The sequence below is a fragment of the Mesoplodon bidens genome (assembly GCF_964165515.1).
Source record: "Mesoplodon bidens genome assembly, chromosome: 1".
Lineage (NCBI taxonomy): Eukaryota > Metazoa > Chordata > Mammalia > Artiodactyla > Ziphiidae > Mesoplodon > Mesoplodon bidens.
In genome coordinates, this window is record NC_138176.1 from 122,054,035 (window position 1) to 122,069,887 (window position 15,853).

Consider the following 15,853-nt stretch of genomic DNA (forward strand, 5'->3'; position numbering starts at 1 on the left):
ATTAGACAGCTGTTTTTCTCACTTTCTTCCCTACCCCCCACCCAACTACCCAAGTCTGTTGTCAAGGCTTAAAATTTGCTTTGACATCTTAGTTAAGGAAGTTAATGAAATAACATCTTCATTGGGGCCATGTGGTTACTTTGAATCAATGATTACCAGATTTGAATTTCACAAAGGAGACACCTCAGCTTTGGCAGAATTTTCAGATACTAACATCTATGCATGACTACCCTGCAAAACAGTGAATAAAACTCTAAATTGTACTGAAAGTTTGACTCATGATTTTTGCTGACTATTTTAGCTTCAGATGTTAGCCTTGGTCTGTCTGCACTTTAACACACATTTCTAAGGACCTACTATATCTATAATCATAGCATTGAACTGTTGACTAAACCAGCATCACCCAAGAGAGAGATGCTGCAAGCCATGTGTAACTTAAAATTTTCCAATAACCACATTTTAAAAGGTAAAAAGAAACAGGTAGGATTAATTTTAATAACATTTAATTTAATGCAGTATGTCCAAAATATTTCAGTATGTAATCAATATAACATGTTATTAATGAGCTATTTGATATTTTTTTATTGTCTTAGAAATCCAGTGTGTGTTTTACACTTACGGCACATCTCAATTTAGACTAGACATTTTTTTTTAATATTTATTTATTTGGCTGCATCCGGTCTTAGTTGCAGCACGCGGGATCTTCGTTGTGGAGCCCCGGGGGCTCTCTAGTTGTGTCGTGCGGGCTCAGTAGTTGCGGTGTGCACTGGCATGGCATATGGGATCTTAGTTCCCTGGCCAGAGATCAAACACGCGTCCCCTTCATTGAAAGGTGGACTCTCAACCACTGGACTGCCTGGGAAGTCCCTGGACTAGACATCTTTTAAGTGCTCGAGAGCCCCATGTGGCTAGTGGTTGCCATATTGGACAGAGCAACTCTAAACAGTCCTATAAATGTTTTGGCTTTCACTGAAATAAATGGGAATAAATTCTAACATCTTCTGTGTGTTCTCTATCTTCATCATAAGATTCCTATCAGTATCTGTCCACTGTTTCCCCACAGTGTGACACACTCCTGGGAGCTGAGCTCCCTAGCTTGCCCTGCTGGGGTTATAACGAGCTGGCCTTACTTAATATACCACCAGCCCCTTTCTCTTCTCCTTTTGGACCCTCACTCTAACCTGCTGCAACACACACTCTTCTCTGCCACCTGTGAGTTCCTTGGTACCACAGTAGAGCTTTTAAAGTCGTTTCCCAGTATTGTGGCTCGCAGCTCATAGAGGAGGAACGGATGAGAGGGATTTACCTGAGCAAAGAAGAATGTCTCAAAGTCTCAGACAAACAGGAACAGTCATCTTTTTACTTCTAAGTAAGAGACTATGCTACTTCTTCCTCCTCCTCCTCCTCCTCCCCCTCCCCCTCCCCCTCCCCTCCTCCCCCTCTTCCCCCTCCTCCTCCTCCCCTTTTTTTTTTTTTTTTTTTTGGCTGCACCTCGTGGCTTGGGGGATCTTAGTTCCCTGACCAGGGATTGAACCTGTGCCCTCAGCAGTGAAAGCACTGCATCCTAACCAGTGGTCCTCCAGGGAATTCCCCAGGATTATCCTACTTCTTAAATTATTCTTTCTGAAAGGTAGAAAAACATGAAGAGAGTGAAAAATCCCCTTTAAGTACAAACTCCTTTTGGGATCTTTTAAAAAAGAAATCAGGAACCTATTACTTGATGATCTTTTACTTTTTACTTTTCCGTATGTGTTTGAAAAAGTGAAAAGTCTCATAATATATTAGTCCAAGTCTGTAGTAAGTTAAGTATCTCCATGTTAATCCACATTTACACACACACACACACACACACACAAGTCTCTTTTACTTACTTCCAACGTTTTCTTTAGAGATGCAGCAAATCAATTATCCTCAATGTTGAAAATGGAATATCTCATTTCCAAACCTGGAGAAATGGCTGAACAAGAATGTTCTGTTTATACACGAGTTTCAAGAACTGCTCTGATGTTTACTGATCTTTGCAAGGTTATTCAATACAAAAATGTGGCTTGCACTTCTGTGCAGTCACGTATAATAGTGACACTATAGAACATAAAAATCATGGACTAGAATAAGCAGGTTTATTGATTATAACAAAAAAAGAGAGAGAAAAAAATTAATTCTCTATGTTTAAGAGTTCCTATCTTTTTTTTTTTTTTTTGGCTGTGTTGAGTCTTTGTTGCTGCGCGGGGGCTTCCTCTAGTTGCGGCAAGCAGGGGCTACTCTTTGTTGTGGAGCACGGGCTCTAGGCAAGCGGGCTCAGTAGTTGTGGCGCACGGGCTTAGTTGCTCCACGGCATGAGGGATCTTCCCGGACCAGGGCTCGAACCCGTGTCCGTCCCCTGCATTGGCAGGCGGACACTGTGCCACCAGGGAAGCCCAAGAGGTCCTATCTTTATAAACTTCATAAATTACAGAAATCAAAACGTCCTTAAAAAATCACTTCCAGAGTGGATCCTTAAATAGCCTAAGAAAAAAAAAAAGACAAGTATCTTAAGTTAATGTTCTATTGGTACTGTAGATAATCATACTAAGAAAAATGAAATCTGTGTATACTGAATAGTTTTCAAAAAATGGAAACATGAGTTATTTCAAAATCTTAAGAAAGAGTACATAGTGAGCATTGAGATGACACACTTGTTCTGATTGTAGGAGTTTTGAGGCAGGTTTTTTTTTTTTTTCCTCAACATCCAGCAGGATCTTCATTAATTGAGGCTCCTGGGGCTTCGAAATGGCTGGTGGGTACCTGGCATCTGGGGAGAAGAACAGCAGGAGAAATGAGTTGCCAGGTAGATGTGAAAGTGAAGTTTGAGCCACGATAGCATTTTAGAGTCCATTTTTTTGGTTTGGCTGGGTTTGTGACTTCTCGACAAGACTTTGCATCTGGGGAGGAAATTGACCCTTTGTGCGCAGCCTGAGCACCTACATGGCGCTGCCCCCTGTACCTTAAGATCCAAGCTAAGCCCTCAGGTGTCCATGCTGCCCTGATGTCTCTTTACAAAATATTTGGAATTCTAAGGCCAAAGTCTTTCCACAGGTTCCTGAGGCCATGGCCTGTAGACTTCATTACCCCAAAGACGAATAAGCATTTGCAGAGCAGCTGTGAGCCACCAAGGTCCTGAAGGGAATCTTTCATCTGAGATGGTTGAAAGGATACTGTGAGTAGCCAGAACAGACCAAAATTTGAAAGGCCTGGCATTGACTTCAGTCTCCTTCCCTTTTTCCAGAATTCTCTCCTTAAAGAGTCAATCCTCTGAAAACCCAGAATCTCTCCTCACTCTAGACCTCAGTTTAGCTCCCCGATTTCCCTCTTACTCTGCAAGTGGTAGTGAAAAGCAACTATAATCCCTTTCTTCTTTGCCAGCGCCCTTTTAGACAAGCCTATCATGGACTTCTAGAACATTTCTGAATTCCTTTGGAATTCCCTACATCATTTTGAAATGATATAAGACAACATTTGGCCATTTAAATTTGTCTCCCTCCTCAAGACACAGAGGGGAAATAAAGATAGAGATCTGCCCATCACTGCTGGTAAAAACTGACCAAAAAAGAGGTTTGATTGTGTATTAATGGCAAGAATGCATGGAGTCACATGCTTTCAAACCAATTAGCAATACAGATGAGCTAGCAAGTCAAGTTCCATTTATAGGCTGGGGGAAGGGGAGAAGTAAAATAATCTGTGTTGTTAAGTGTTTCTGAGAAATGAAGACCTCCAGGGCAGAGAGAAGGCGGATCAGGAAATAGCTATGCAAATCACATGCCTATGAAATTACTAAGACTTTGATCAGAGGCATTAACAACTGCTCCAGCATTGCAAGTATGAACCAAGGAGTGAGTAAGACAGGACATATTTGGAAGGCATTACAAAAGTGTTTACTTACATGGTTTGTTGAGCAGTCAATGAAGTCCACGGCTGTTTTGGACTTAAGTTGCCCGACCAGTCCAGGTATGACAAATGCAGTGATACATTCCACTCTCATTAGTGACTCTTGGGGATCTCAGTGACAAAGAGCCGAAGTGGCTTGACCTCATCTAAAGCCTGCTTCATTTTTTTTTCCCCCCACACTCTTTCTAATAACACCACCGCTCACCCTTCCACAGGTGGTAGGAGAGGACCTGGATCCAGTGAGAGCATAGTTCATTGGAAATGCTAAATTGTAGTTAATAGGCACGGTGGTTGAAGCAACATCAAGGTATGGCTTGGGCTAAAGCAACCTTGGAAACTCAAAGCAGCCATGACATCCAGAGTAGTGAGTGTGACCACTCCCCTGGGGCACACCCCTTGGTCCCTGTTCAGGGCTGTGTCGTCTTGGTGGCATTTGAGAGTGAGGGCATTTGAGGCTGGCTCTGGTCTCAGCTTGCAAGTCTGGACTCATCTTTTTAATGCCTTTATTTGAGGAAAAAAATTACTCTTAAAAAGGAAGCTGTCAGAACAATGACAGAAAATGATAACACTCTTGCAGCTTTTTTTAAACTGTACCTATTGCTTTAAAGTCATCGTTTAAGTTAGCAAGCCCCTCAGGATGGAATTGTGCTTGTTAATGGCCCGGTGCGTTCATCTCTCAGACAGCACAGTTGCTTCTCAAACATTTCTGCTGGGTGTGGGAAATTATTTATAGGCGAACAGAATAAAAGTAATCTTGCATGTTCTTAAATCTATATATAATTGATTATTTGTGAATTCATGGAAAGATTCAACCAATTATCAGACGCTGAGTACCAGCGGCTGCAGTTTTCTGGCCTTGCTCTGTGAGGTGTGGAGCGGGGAGTATATGGATTGTAACCGTGGATTTGAAATAAAATTTCAGGGAATCATTTATGAATTTAAAAGTAAAAATGTTGGCTTTAAGTTAAAGCCAGCATGAGAGCTGAGAGCTTCTGTTTTTCTTTTCTTTTTCTCCAAGTATTTGAAAACTGAAATTCTGTAAGAGATTATCTGTGAAATGCCTTTCTTTTATTACACCCATAAATTTCAGGAGTGGCTTTGATCAAGCCTTCTGCCATTCTCGGTTTCTAAATCTTTTACTCATACGTTAATAACTTTAAAAACACTCATACTATTTTTGTTGTAGTGCAAGAGGAAGTTTCTAAAGAGTCAAAAGGGAAACATTGAAAATAGAATACAATAAATGATAACTAAATTAGGATAGGTTTCCCCCCCCCAGCAGGAGCAATGCTCCATGCTGAAACTTGCCAGAGTATTTTAAGATTATTGTCTGTAAAGACAATGTACCAAAGAATTGAGATGCTCAGAGGAAAGGCATTAAAGAAATGTAAAGTATTATCAGTAATGCACACTATGCATAGAACAATGTTTGCCAGTCCATAATACTTCAATTGGTGTCGTTTAGTTTTCTGACTTGTGTTTAGTGTTTAACACACACACACACATACACATACACACACACACAACTTGCAAATCAAATGAGTTAACGCTCTGCCAGCTTCCTCTAGACATTGACCCTGGGGGTCAAACTCTTAGGAAAATGATGCCTGGTTTTCCATTCCCCTAATTCCAGCCCCTACCAACAAGCAAGTCCTATCTCTGAGTGGAAGCTCACAAAGAATTTCTCGAGAGAACATGTTGCTGTGCTGGCAACAAAATCCTCTCTGCAAAATGAGAAGAAAGAGTTGTTAACTGATGAGTCAATCCAGCTTTTATAGCAGTTTATCTTCATGGCATTTCCAAGAGCATAAATGTTATTAAAAAAAAAAAGAGAGACGGTCATGACAGGAAGAACACAGTAGGAAAAAAAACAGGAACATTTAAGCCAAAAGCAATTTACTTTGCCAGTAACTGGTTACATTTCCTTTGTTTTTATTATTATTGCAAGATGAAAGTTTCCCACACCTGTGCTGCCCTGACACATAACTTGTCAGAACCCACAGTGAAGTAAATACGTACATGAACGCCTGCAACTCTGAGCTTCTAGACTCTAAGAAAAACAAAACAAAACACAAAGAGCATGTTTTGCTATACTGTTTAAAAAAAAAGACTGTGATTCAGTAATAGTTGAAGGAGTTTTTAAGAAAAGGAAAAAACAAAATAAAACACATGGGTCAGATGTCAAAGTAGCCTGGGGCACTGGTGAGTGCCGATTCTCCTGGGATTAACACCTATAGAAATAGCGGTGACGTCACAATGGTGAATACTTGTTAATTTCATGGCGCTGAGTAAGAGGAACAGATGGGCAGTCAGAGAGGGAAGATTTGTTTTAAAAAACCACAGAGATCTTTCACCGATTAGGCAGAAGAGTCAGTCAGTGGCTCACTGCAAGGGGGTAATGTACTTGGTTGGTGCTCTGAGTTTTACTGGAACTCTGTGACCTAACTGATGGGAACCCTGCTCGCCCTCAGGGCTGTAGGATACTGTCTGATGCCTGAGATGGGCTGCAGCGCCCTTGTGTTGTGTGGTATTTGAGAGTTTTTTCATTTGGGGAAAGCTCCCCAGAGACTGCCAGCCCAAGTTAATAATATAGATACCTCATTATGAGACACAGTGTGTATGTCCTCTGTTAGAAGTTCCTTAAAGCAGGGGCTCTGGATAATGTCCAGTTGCCTGGGTTGGAAGCCTTCTGCTACCAGTAACCAGTGGTATGACCTAAGACAAAAGTAATTTCACTTTATCTCAGTTACCTGGTCTGTAAAATGGGGATACTACTTGTGCCTTCCTGTTGGCTTGTTTTGAGTTTTAAATGAGTTACTGTATGCAGAGTGTGCTGACTGGCAAGAAAAAGTGCTCTGTAAGCATCAGCTATTATTATTATGTGTGAATAATATTGAAAACATTCGTGCAAAGAGCTTTGACTGAACTCTCTGAGTCAGGCCAGGGTTGGCCAGTGGATATACACACATATCAAAGTAACTGTGCATTTACTGCTTCACACTAAAATACACTACATGTATTTTTTTGAAGTAGAACTCACCAGAACCAGGTATGCTATCAGTAAATGTATTGCTGGCTTCCAAGAATGGCTTTGTTGGTAGAGACTGCTCTCATCTAAAGCACGGGAGCTGGTGTGCTTCTGGAGTTTTAGGATTTGGGTTCTCTCAGGGCCACCCCTTAGCTGGCAAGGAGAGGGCAGGTTTAGGTTGGTCCAGGGCAGCTAGGAGGAGGTGGGGAAGAGTTAAAGGCCAGAGCCACGCCCCCCTGGCCCCCCTGACCCCACCACACCACAAAGCATTTGTTTTCATTCACCCGCCTAGCAAATAAATGATTTGTCTTCTTGACCCTGTAGGAAAAGAATATCATCTGGGGACAAGAATATTTGCTCTCCCCAAAAGCCAGCCTTTCGGTCCCAAAGATTCACCTGGGGTCTCGTGGATCCAAAAAATCTCCAATTGTATTACGGGGGCTCCCACCCCATACGGAGTCCTGTACGCTCCATTCCCCCCAGGACTTTGAACGTCTGCTCTTCGGGGCATTTGTTCATTGCATGTGGGACAATCACGGTCCCACTGAGATGCCAGATACAATTACCCTAAGCAGGAACCAAAGGCTGTAGGTTTCCCGTCTCATTTCCCACAGCAAACTCAAGTCACTGGTGTGTGCTCCCAGAGCTCACAGGTAAGCAGGAAAGGTGAGTGCCGTTTTTCAGGTGCCCAGTGTGACGGGCATACATGTGGTCAGGTCGGCGGGCCCAGCTCTTGACACCAAGGAGGCCTATGTGGGCACCTGTATTTCCACTAGTCACTTGATTATTCAACAGTATATAGGCAGTGCTGCCCCTGGATGGACGCTGGGGCAGAGAAAAATGAATCTAACATGGTCCTGCCCTTAAGGACTCTCCAACTTAGTATAATAATAAGCTGTGAGACACAGCTAAAGTACAAATAATACAGTGATACTTTCCATCAGAGAAGGTCAGAAAAGAAGTTCAGAGGGGAGACTAAAAGAGGTATTTGAGTTTGAGGCTTTAGTGACTGGTGAGATTTACCTAACCATACCTGAAACATCAGTGTACTTGCCTTTCTTAGGGACAAAAGCCTTTTTCTCTTGATCAGATTCCACTTAAAGTTTGTGTGACCAGACTGTTAGGTGTTAGTCTGTTCTAAATTTGCAATTCTCAGAATTTGCTGGGGAAGGGCATGTGCCTCTCTGGGTTCTGAAGGCAGCTCAAAGAATGGAGAAAATAGACCCGATTTGGGGATGACTTATTGTCAGTTCCCGGAACCTTTGCCTTTATTCAAAACAGCCTGTTCAGTGCAAGTTCTCTCTATCTAAAAGGCCTTTGGGATTTGAAAGCTTTTCTGGAAATAAATGCCTTTTAGGTTTAAATGCTTTTTGCCAACATGTTAGGAAGGAAAGATCACAGTAACAAGTCTTAGAACAGAGGCAATATTGTTTTCTTCCTTTTAATGAAATGCCTCAGACCTACCCCCAATTTCTATGCGTTTCTGTCAGCTTTCTGCTCTGCTATTATTTTGATAAGGGACTTGAAAGTACATCCTTCCCTCGCGGTCATTAAAGTCTTAGCCCTTGGGTCAGTTGTGGAAACACTTCTGTGCTACACTGCATCCTCAAACCAAAATGGTCCCCGCCCTGGCTCCAGGCCGAGCCTGGAAGGAAGGTGGCATCGGGCTCTGACAGGGGAACAGGAGGCCAGGATCCACAAAACAGGCCGGATGAAATCACCAACCCCGTGTGGTAGTCTCAGAGAGAGGCAAGCCCTGCCTGCCAGTCTGGCAACTCAAGCCAAGTCCTCGGAGCTCATCCCACACACCCCCGTGCTAGTCACTGCTGTGTGTTTACATGAGTAATGGAGCTGCCGGGGGAGGGGAGTTGTAAGCAGAGCGCTGAGCCTCGCAGCTCGCATTCGGAGGGAAGCTGACATCCACACCAAGTCAAGTCGAGACTTCAGGGACATAGGGCCGGGAAGCAGTCACATGCTGTAGCTTTCACGAGCACAGACATCATCAGGCAGATGTTTGTCGACTGGAATGGGTAATCGCCGCTTTCTCTTTGCTTGATTTTTTGTTTGTGAGTTTGTTTACCTTTGATGATTCCAGGCTGGCTTTCTGAGATAGACTTTAAGACAAACGTTTTGGGAAAATGAGAGGAGAACGGATTTGGGAAGGGGGGAGTCTGAGCCCCAAAGCCACTTTTTAAACTTTTGCCTGATCGTAAAGGCAGCTCTGCTTTATTGTGCTTTGTCGACAGCAAGACTGTTATCCACAGTAGAAAATCAAATTAGTGGGATTAATTGTGTTTGTTAAGAGGAGTACAGTGTACAGTGTCCTAAAAGCACTGGTTAACGGCGTGACATCAGTAAGATTAACAACAGTTAAGAGGGTTTGAGTTGTTCAGATTTTCCATGGTCATAATCATACTTTAAAGCAATAAAAAAGTGTGGGTACCTTGAAAGGTCCTAAAGAAATTGCTTGGGGTATAATTTGTTAGTTTGGAATTCTTCAAGGGCTAGTTGGTTAGTTGGTTTGTTTTATTTTTGCTTGACTCGGGTGACTGATGAAGTTAAATGTGAAAGCTGATGCCGGAGAGTCGTAGCACTCAATAAACAGCAGCCTTTTTTTTTTTTTTTTTTCTCTCTCTCCTTCTTTCTGTATGGATCTTAAAGGGATTCAAGCTCAGCATCCAAGATGAAATATAACTTTGATTTGTGTCTTGTCTATGGCTTTTAAAAAGTATAATCTCCACGGAATCAGGCTAACTCCAGTGTGATCTTTGGAAGTTATTTTAAATAACCCTCAAGATCTTCATAAAAAAAATATATTGAAAAGGAAAAGAGAACATGCTGACTTAAATGTATCTGCCAGATCTGTTGAGATTTGAAACGTGCTGGTTGCAATATTAATAGTAAATACATGGGATACTATTTTTCAGATTGTTATTTTGAATGCCTCTTTTTTTACAGCTCTCTCCTTACTTATGTGTATCATACTTTGAGAAAACGCTCAGGTCTCCACTTTTGAAGAGAGATGTTTTCAAACGTTACATTACTATGATACCATAATGGGCTGGCATATCATTTGGGTTTCTGAAAACGAGATAGAAAACAAAGAACAAGCCAGGCTCAGGGCTGTCTTTCAGCCCAACATGTTTCTTTGATAACAATGGGGAAGTACATTTTCCTTATCATCATCCTTTAAAGCTGAGGGCTTCATTTTATTTATATTAATTAGACACGTTCAAGTGTAATAGATTAGCTTTGGGGAACATGGACAGACGTGTAGAGTCTACCAAGAGGCAGCCCTTCAGAGAGAGACGCCTAAAAGGAGGCTTGGCTACCACAGATGTGTATGTTTCTCTGAACGATTAGAGGGCGCCACTGGAGTTTTAAGATCCTTGGTTTTTCATAAGGAAACCCACGCAAATGAAAATGTATCTCATCTGTTCTCCATTTGTTTTCAGCGCCAAATCTTAAAGGCAGACCACGCAAAAAGAAACCATGCCCACAGAGAAGAGATTCATTCAGTGGTGGTAAAGATTCCAACAACAATTCCGATGGCAAATCCGTTGCCAAGGTACAGTCATTCGGCTCCATGGTATTCGTTTTGCTGCATCTTTTTATTTTTCCCTCTTCCCTTTCTCTCTCTGCTCCTGTGTCTTGGTGGCAGTTTTCAATTCAGAGTTTGACTTTGCTATTCACAGCTCTCTGCTGTGCCTGTTCCCGCCACCTCCCCTCCCCTCCCCTCCCCTCCCCTGGGGGGGGGGGCTGGGGGAGGGGCAGTGCAGGCATTTTGATTAGTCAGCAGAAAGACTTCCCACCTCCCTGTTTGGCCTGTTGGGTAAAGGACAGATGATTAAGCGCCCACGTCATTGAGGCTGAGATTTCATAGTAGGTGACACAATGACATAGTTTACTCTGCTTGTATCAAAAATAGACAAGCTGAACCATCCTCTTTCTGAATGTATTCATCTAAATATGTTTCAGCAGTTAACAGAGAATGAAATTAGAAATGGCTAGAATTCATCTTTTTTCAAGTTACTTTTTTTTCAAACTCACCTCTAATTTACCTTAGAATTAAAGACACGTAGCCCAGTACTTACATGTATACATATACTCATATATAGATTTACATGTTTTTAAAGATCACTCTTGATGCAGAATGAAAGTCCAAATTCTAGACTCTTTTTCAGGCCCTGAGGCCTAAGCATTCTTTGGAATCTGGAAAGTGCATGCCTGAAGTATTTAGCACCATGGAGGGTGAAGTGTCACTTCATATTTTTAGGCTTATCTTTTTTTTTTTTTTTTTTTTTTACTTTTGTGGGCTTGGATCGTGTTTCCATGATTCCGTTTACAGGGTGTTTGCGTTTAGGTGTTGTTTCTGTGCCAAAGACAGCAGTAGCCCCTTTAGGACCTGAATTGAAGCCCGGATTTCAACTGATGCCACGTTTCCAGATCCAAGGACTAAGCTTACGAAAATGGGAGCATTATTAGTGAATTTGGAAGATCCTAAAGTAGGAGAACATGACTTCAGTTCTCTGTTGACCATCTACTGTTCTTCTGCCATGGCCTCCTCTCCTCCCAGTGTAAAGAAGCAAATCCCAGACATTCGCATTCTGTATCTTATCTTCAAGGATTATTTCATCAGGAAGTTCTGAGGACTTATTGGTTAAAATTTCTTCATGCTTCCAAGATTGCAAGGGGTTAAAAAGAGACCACCCAGTAGAAATGTGTGTTTTCTGGCTAAAAACAAATCTGTTTTTCCCTAAAGTTATTTTTGTTCTGTTCCTTTAACCTTCTGCGAGTGAGTCTGTGTGGATACCAAAAATGAATTTTCTAGTAATTTGGACATCTTGGCCCTACAACTACCTATCTAGGGCTTCGACTTCTGTGGTCTTGAAGGATGTCAGCGGGAACAGTGTATTCCCTGTGACATGGCTTGCAAGATACTGCAGAATGGAGTGAGAGGGTTTTAGGATCGTGGCATTCAGCAGAGCTTGTCCTGACAAGGTCTTGTGTTGGCGCCCTGCCCCATACCTCTAAGGTGACATCACGTGTTTATCCCAGCATGTTCTGCACCTGAGCCCAGCAGGAGGAAGCTCCTTCTCATGTCATTTGGAGCCACCACCAAAGAATGCCTCTGGGAGTTTTACAGAACTCATACAATTGATCTGAAAGAACAGCACCTCTGATACCTCCCTCCGTGGAAGGCAGCTCAGGACTCCTACTAGGACCCACAAAACTGAAGAGAACTGCAGTCTGAATTGCTGTTCACTGACTTACCCTTCTCAGAAGGGATAGTAGTCAAGCCTGGGTTTTCCAAGTGACCTTTTCCACCTGATTTGCACCAGCACTGCCATTTAGAATCTTTACCAGGAGGAGGATCATCCTTCCATCATTAGTTTCAATGGCAACTTGATGAATGTCATGCCGCAGTCAGCTCCCGGGGACTGGTTTAAACGCCCTGCTCTTCTCGGAGTCTTGGATTATAGTCCTGCTTTGGCTGCTTCCAGTGGGTCTGGAAAGACCGCTTCACCTAGAAGAGAGAGACTGATAGGTATGAAGTATGGCGGGCTTATCTGTTGGCACCAACAAATGGATGTAAAATACCTGCTGAATGAACAAGCCACATCTGGGGCCAGGACAGCATTAAAAAGACGTTTGTGACTTAATTTAGTGGTCTTTTCTCATGAAACGCTACTGTAGAGGTTACAAGTCTGTGACCATCTGATCATTTGCTGAACTGGAAGCAACATTTCAGGTGATCGTTTGGCTTTATGACCAAGACTTGTGTGACTGTTTTTTTTTTTTTTTTCCAAAAGTGCCTCAAACAGACCATTTCTAACTGTGGATAAGTACCAGCTTCCTGCAGCTCCTCACAGCAGAGCTCTTAGAATAAGAACCCACTCAGTTTGTTGTGTGCCTGACTGGAAAAGCAAGTCAAGTAATTTGCCTGTTGCTATCCAAAGTTTGCCCTCTTTCAGTGAGAACATGAAAACTAACTTTGCAAGACTCTGTTTTCCAAGAGACAGAGAATTTCATGGCCTTCCAACAATAGCAAAAGTCTCATGGAGAAGAGGCTACCAATTCTCTGAAGATGTCATGAATGTGTCCAACACAAATCCAGGTCTGGGGCAAAAGCCCATTCATAATGGCGACCTATACAAGAGAAGTCTTCTCAGCCTGGCTCTCTAATGAAAGGCCTCCACTGATAAAAGGCAAATGACTTTTCACATCCTGTAAGCACTTTCCAAAGGCCGGAAGTACATTAACAGGTGGCTTATATTCTTAAAGGAACATTAAAAAGGGAAACTGTAATAGGTTCTTTCCTTTAAATCACAAACATACTTTTGATATTTCACAAATGTGATACTTGCATTATTTTCAATACTTTTCATCCCATTTGGTCTGCAGAACTCACCCCAGGGATTATCCTTCTTGCTTTCCTGAGGAAGAAAATGAGGGTTTCCTGGGAAGTTAGTGACCAAATCGAAATTAGACTCTAGTTCCTTTCCTGCTGGTTTGGCACATCTTGCTGCCCCAGTTGAAGGCTGAATTAGTTACAGCTCAATCCAGTGAAAGGATGCGGTTAATATCAAATAGGTGGTGGTTCGCTGAAAATGTTAAATGTGGATTCTTTAATTAGCACTTCCTCAATCACTTTGGAAACCCCAAAGCTCTTAGTGAACTCAACAAGTGTAAGGTGTTCAGGTCTGGGGGCGGCGGAGGCGGGGGACAGATCTAGTAATTAACTGTTACCATCAAAAGGCTGGGCTTTCTCAAGGTCAGCATGAAGACTAGCTCCCCGTGTCATATTTCAGTAGCTTAAAACGCTGAGAATGTTTCCGGTAAGTGTGAAAAAAATGTAGAAAGGAACTTGGCCTGGTCCTATCCAGAAACAGAATAATACCCTAAAGGGCTCATTTATGTTAAGTGAAGAAACTTACGTACGGAGCTAGTCCGAGAACGAACAGAAACCACTGTCCATGTCTTACGAAGCCCCTGGCCCCCAAGAGAAGCCCCCTGACTTTCAGGATGCAGCTCAGTCGGTGGCAGCCCAGCATCCCCTGGAGCCTCCCCTGTGATCACGGGGTCTGAATGACTTTGGGTCGGGTTTGTGCACGCCCTCTGTGTTTTCCTTCTGTTTCTGGGTGTTTCTGCATGGGTGAGGCAGCTCCCAGGACACGGAGGGGCAAACCTCATACTCCCTGAACAGTGGCATTTCTGACCTAACAAGATAAATACGTGGCCCCTTATCACTGCAGATTTAAGACCTCAGCCTGCTTTATATGCAAAACTGACATCTACTCCTGGTTTTAAAAGACAGGTTTGGAGTGTGGCAGACCTGAGTTCTCACCTCAGAGCGCTACCCGACACTAGCCACGCACTAAAATACATACCGCTGAGCTTCAGTTTCCTGGACTGTAAAATGGGGCTCAAAACCTCCCTTTTATGATTCTAGGGAACATTAGGTAGACTGTGTGAAGCCCAGGGCACCGTACCTGGGTCACTGTTGCTGCTCCATTGATACTGGTTTCCTTCCCTCTGCTCAACACACAATGGAAGGAATGGAGCCCTTTTACACTTTGGAAACCACCGAGTTTTATCTTCAACTTCTCATTTGATAAATCACATTTCTAGGCTGTAGGCTTTGTAATGCCTAGTGATAAGATATGCTCTTTAATTGGAAGTATGTTTCGACTATCAATTTAATGTTTTTATGAGTGTCAGTAAAATAGTGTTTAAAACCACAAGCCATCAAGTGAGACTACCTGGGTTCAGATTCCAGACTCGCCGCTTACTAACCTGGACTTGATCTTGCGATCTTGGATGTGTCACCCATCCTCTCTGTACCTCAGTTTCCTCCTCCCTAAGAGACTAATAACCTGCCCCATTTGGGTTGTGAGCATGAAATGAGATAGGGCCAAAACAGGGCTTAGAATAGAGCCTGGCTACATAGTAAGCACTCAAAAAAAGGCCAGAGAGCAAGACAGATTAGAACTGGAGTGATTTTATGATTTCAAAGAGCCGTTAAATGATAGATTTCATCAGAACTTTAGACTCAACAATCTGAAATTTGACAGTGAAAAATGATGACAATATAAAGTTTCCCAGGATGCCTGCCTTACTATAATGTTACAAAGTACTAAAGTTTGAAAATACTGTAAGAAGAAATCCTATATGGAAAAATGTTTTCATCCCACTTCCACTGATCTTTAAAAATTAAAATCTTATCTAGAGGCCCAGTTGATTGAGTTGTGCAGGAAGTCTTATTTTTTTCCAGGACTCTAAAGATATTAAACTAGTGTGTCCATTTGAGAGAATAAACAATAAAGAAGACCCATGCAGAGGAGACGTTTGTTTCCCTTTAATAAATAAGTGTAGCCTTTTATGTTCTTAGCGCTTGGGAAGGAGACTCTGAAGGGAAAGAATAAGAGGAGTCAGAAATCTGAAATGGAAAACCTTGTTGAATGTGTGGGACATTTTAATTCATAACATTTCCTGGGCAATCATCCTCTTCTCTCCGACCTTAGATGGGGAGATGTAAAGAATATTGGAATGTACACATTCCCCATGGGCTCACTTGAACTCACAGCTTGACCCTTTGTACTTCCCCCTTTGACAATTAAAATAGCTCAGCAGCTCAGCGTTACATTTAACAACCATCAAAGGCCTCTTGGAGAACGTGGCAGTGAGGAGGGAACCTGAGGTTGGCTGCTCCATGTGGCGAGCTCCATATCTGCCTGGAGCGTGGAGGGAAGAATATCTGGCCCATTTACTGTCATTTATTTATTAATTATGGAGCTTTCCACTTACTCTTCTTGGGTTTTTAGCTGACCTCTACTTTTTCCTTTGTGGCAACTTAACATCTATGAGATTCTCAGAGCTGACTGAAAAGCGAGACGCCCT

At 42.5% G+C, this 15,853-nt stretch overlaps 1 protein-coding gene across 2 annotated transcripts in view; it reads left to right on the forward strand.

Moving 5' to 3' along the window:
• ARID5B (AT-rich interaction domain 5B) overlaps window positions 1-15,853 on the forward strand; it is a 192,500-nt gene that overhangs the window by 137,398 nt on the left and 39,249 nt on the right. The window contains exons 1-2 of one of the 2 annotated variants that reach the window (XM_081234658.1): window positions 8,748-8,982; window positions 10,408-10,520. In XM_081234658.1, the coding sequence (XP_081090784.1) occupies window positions 8,979-8,982; window positions 10,408-10,520 (117 nt within the window). In that variant the 5' untranslated portion in view covers window positions 8,748-8,978. Of the gene's footprint in view, window positions 1-8,747; window positions 8,983-10,407; window positions 10,521-15,853 lie in introns of those variants that run through there. The other variant, XM_081234657.1, reaches the window with a different exon arrangement.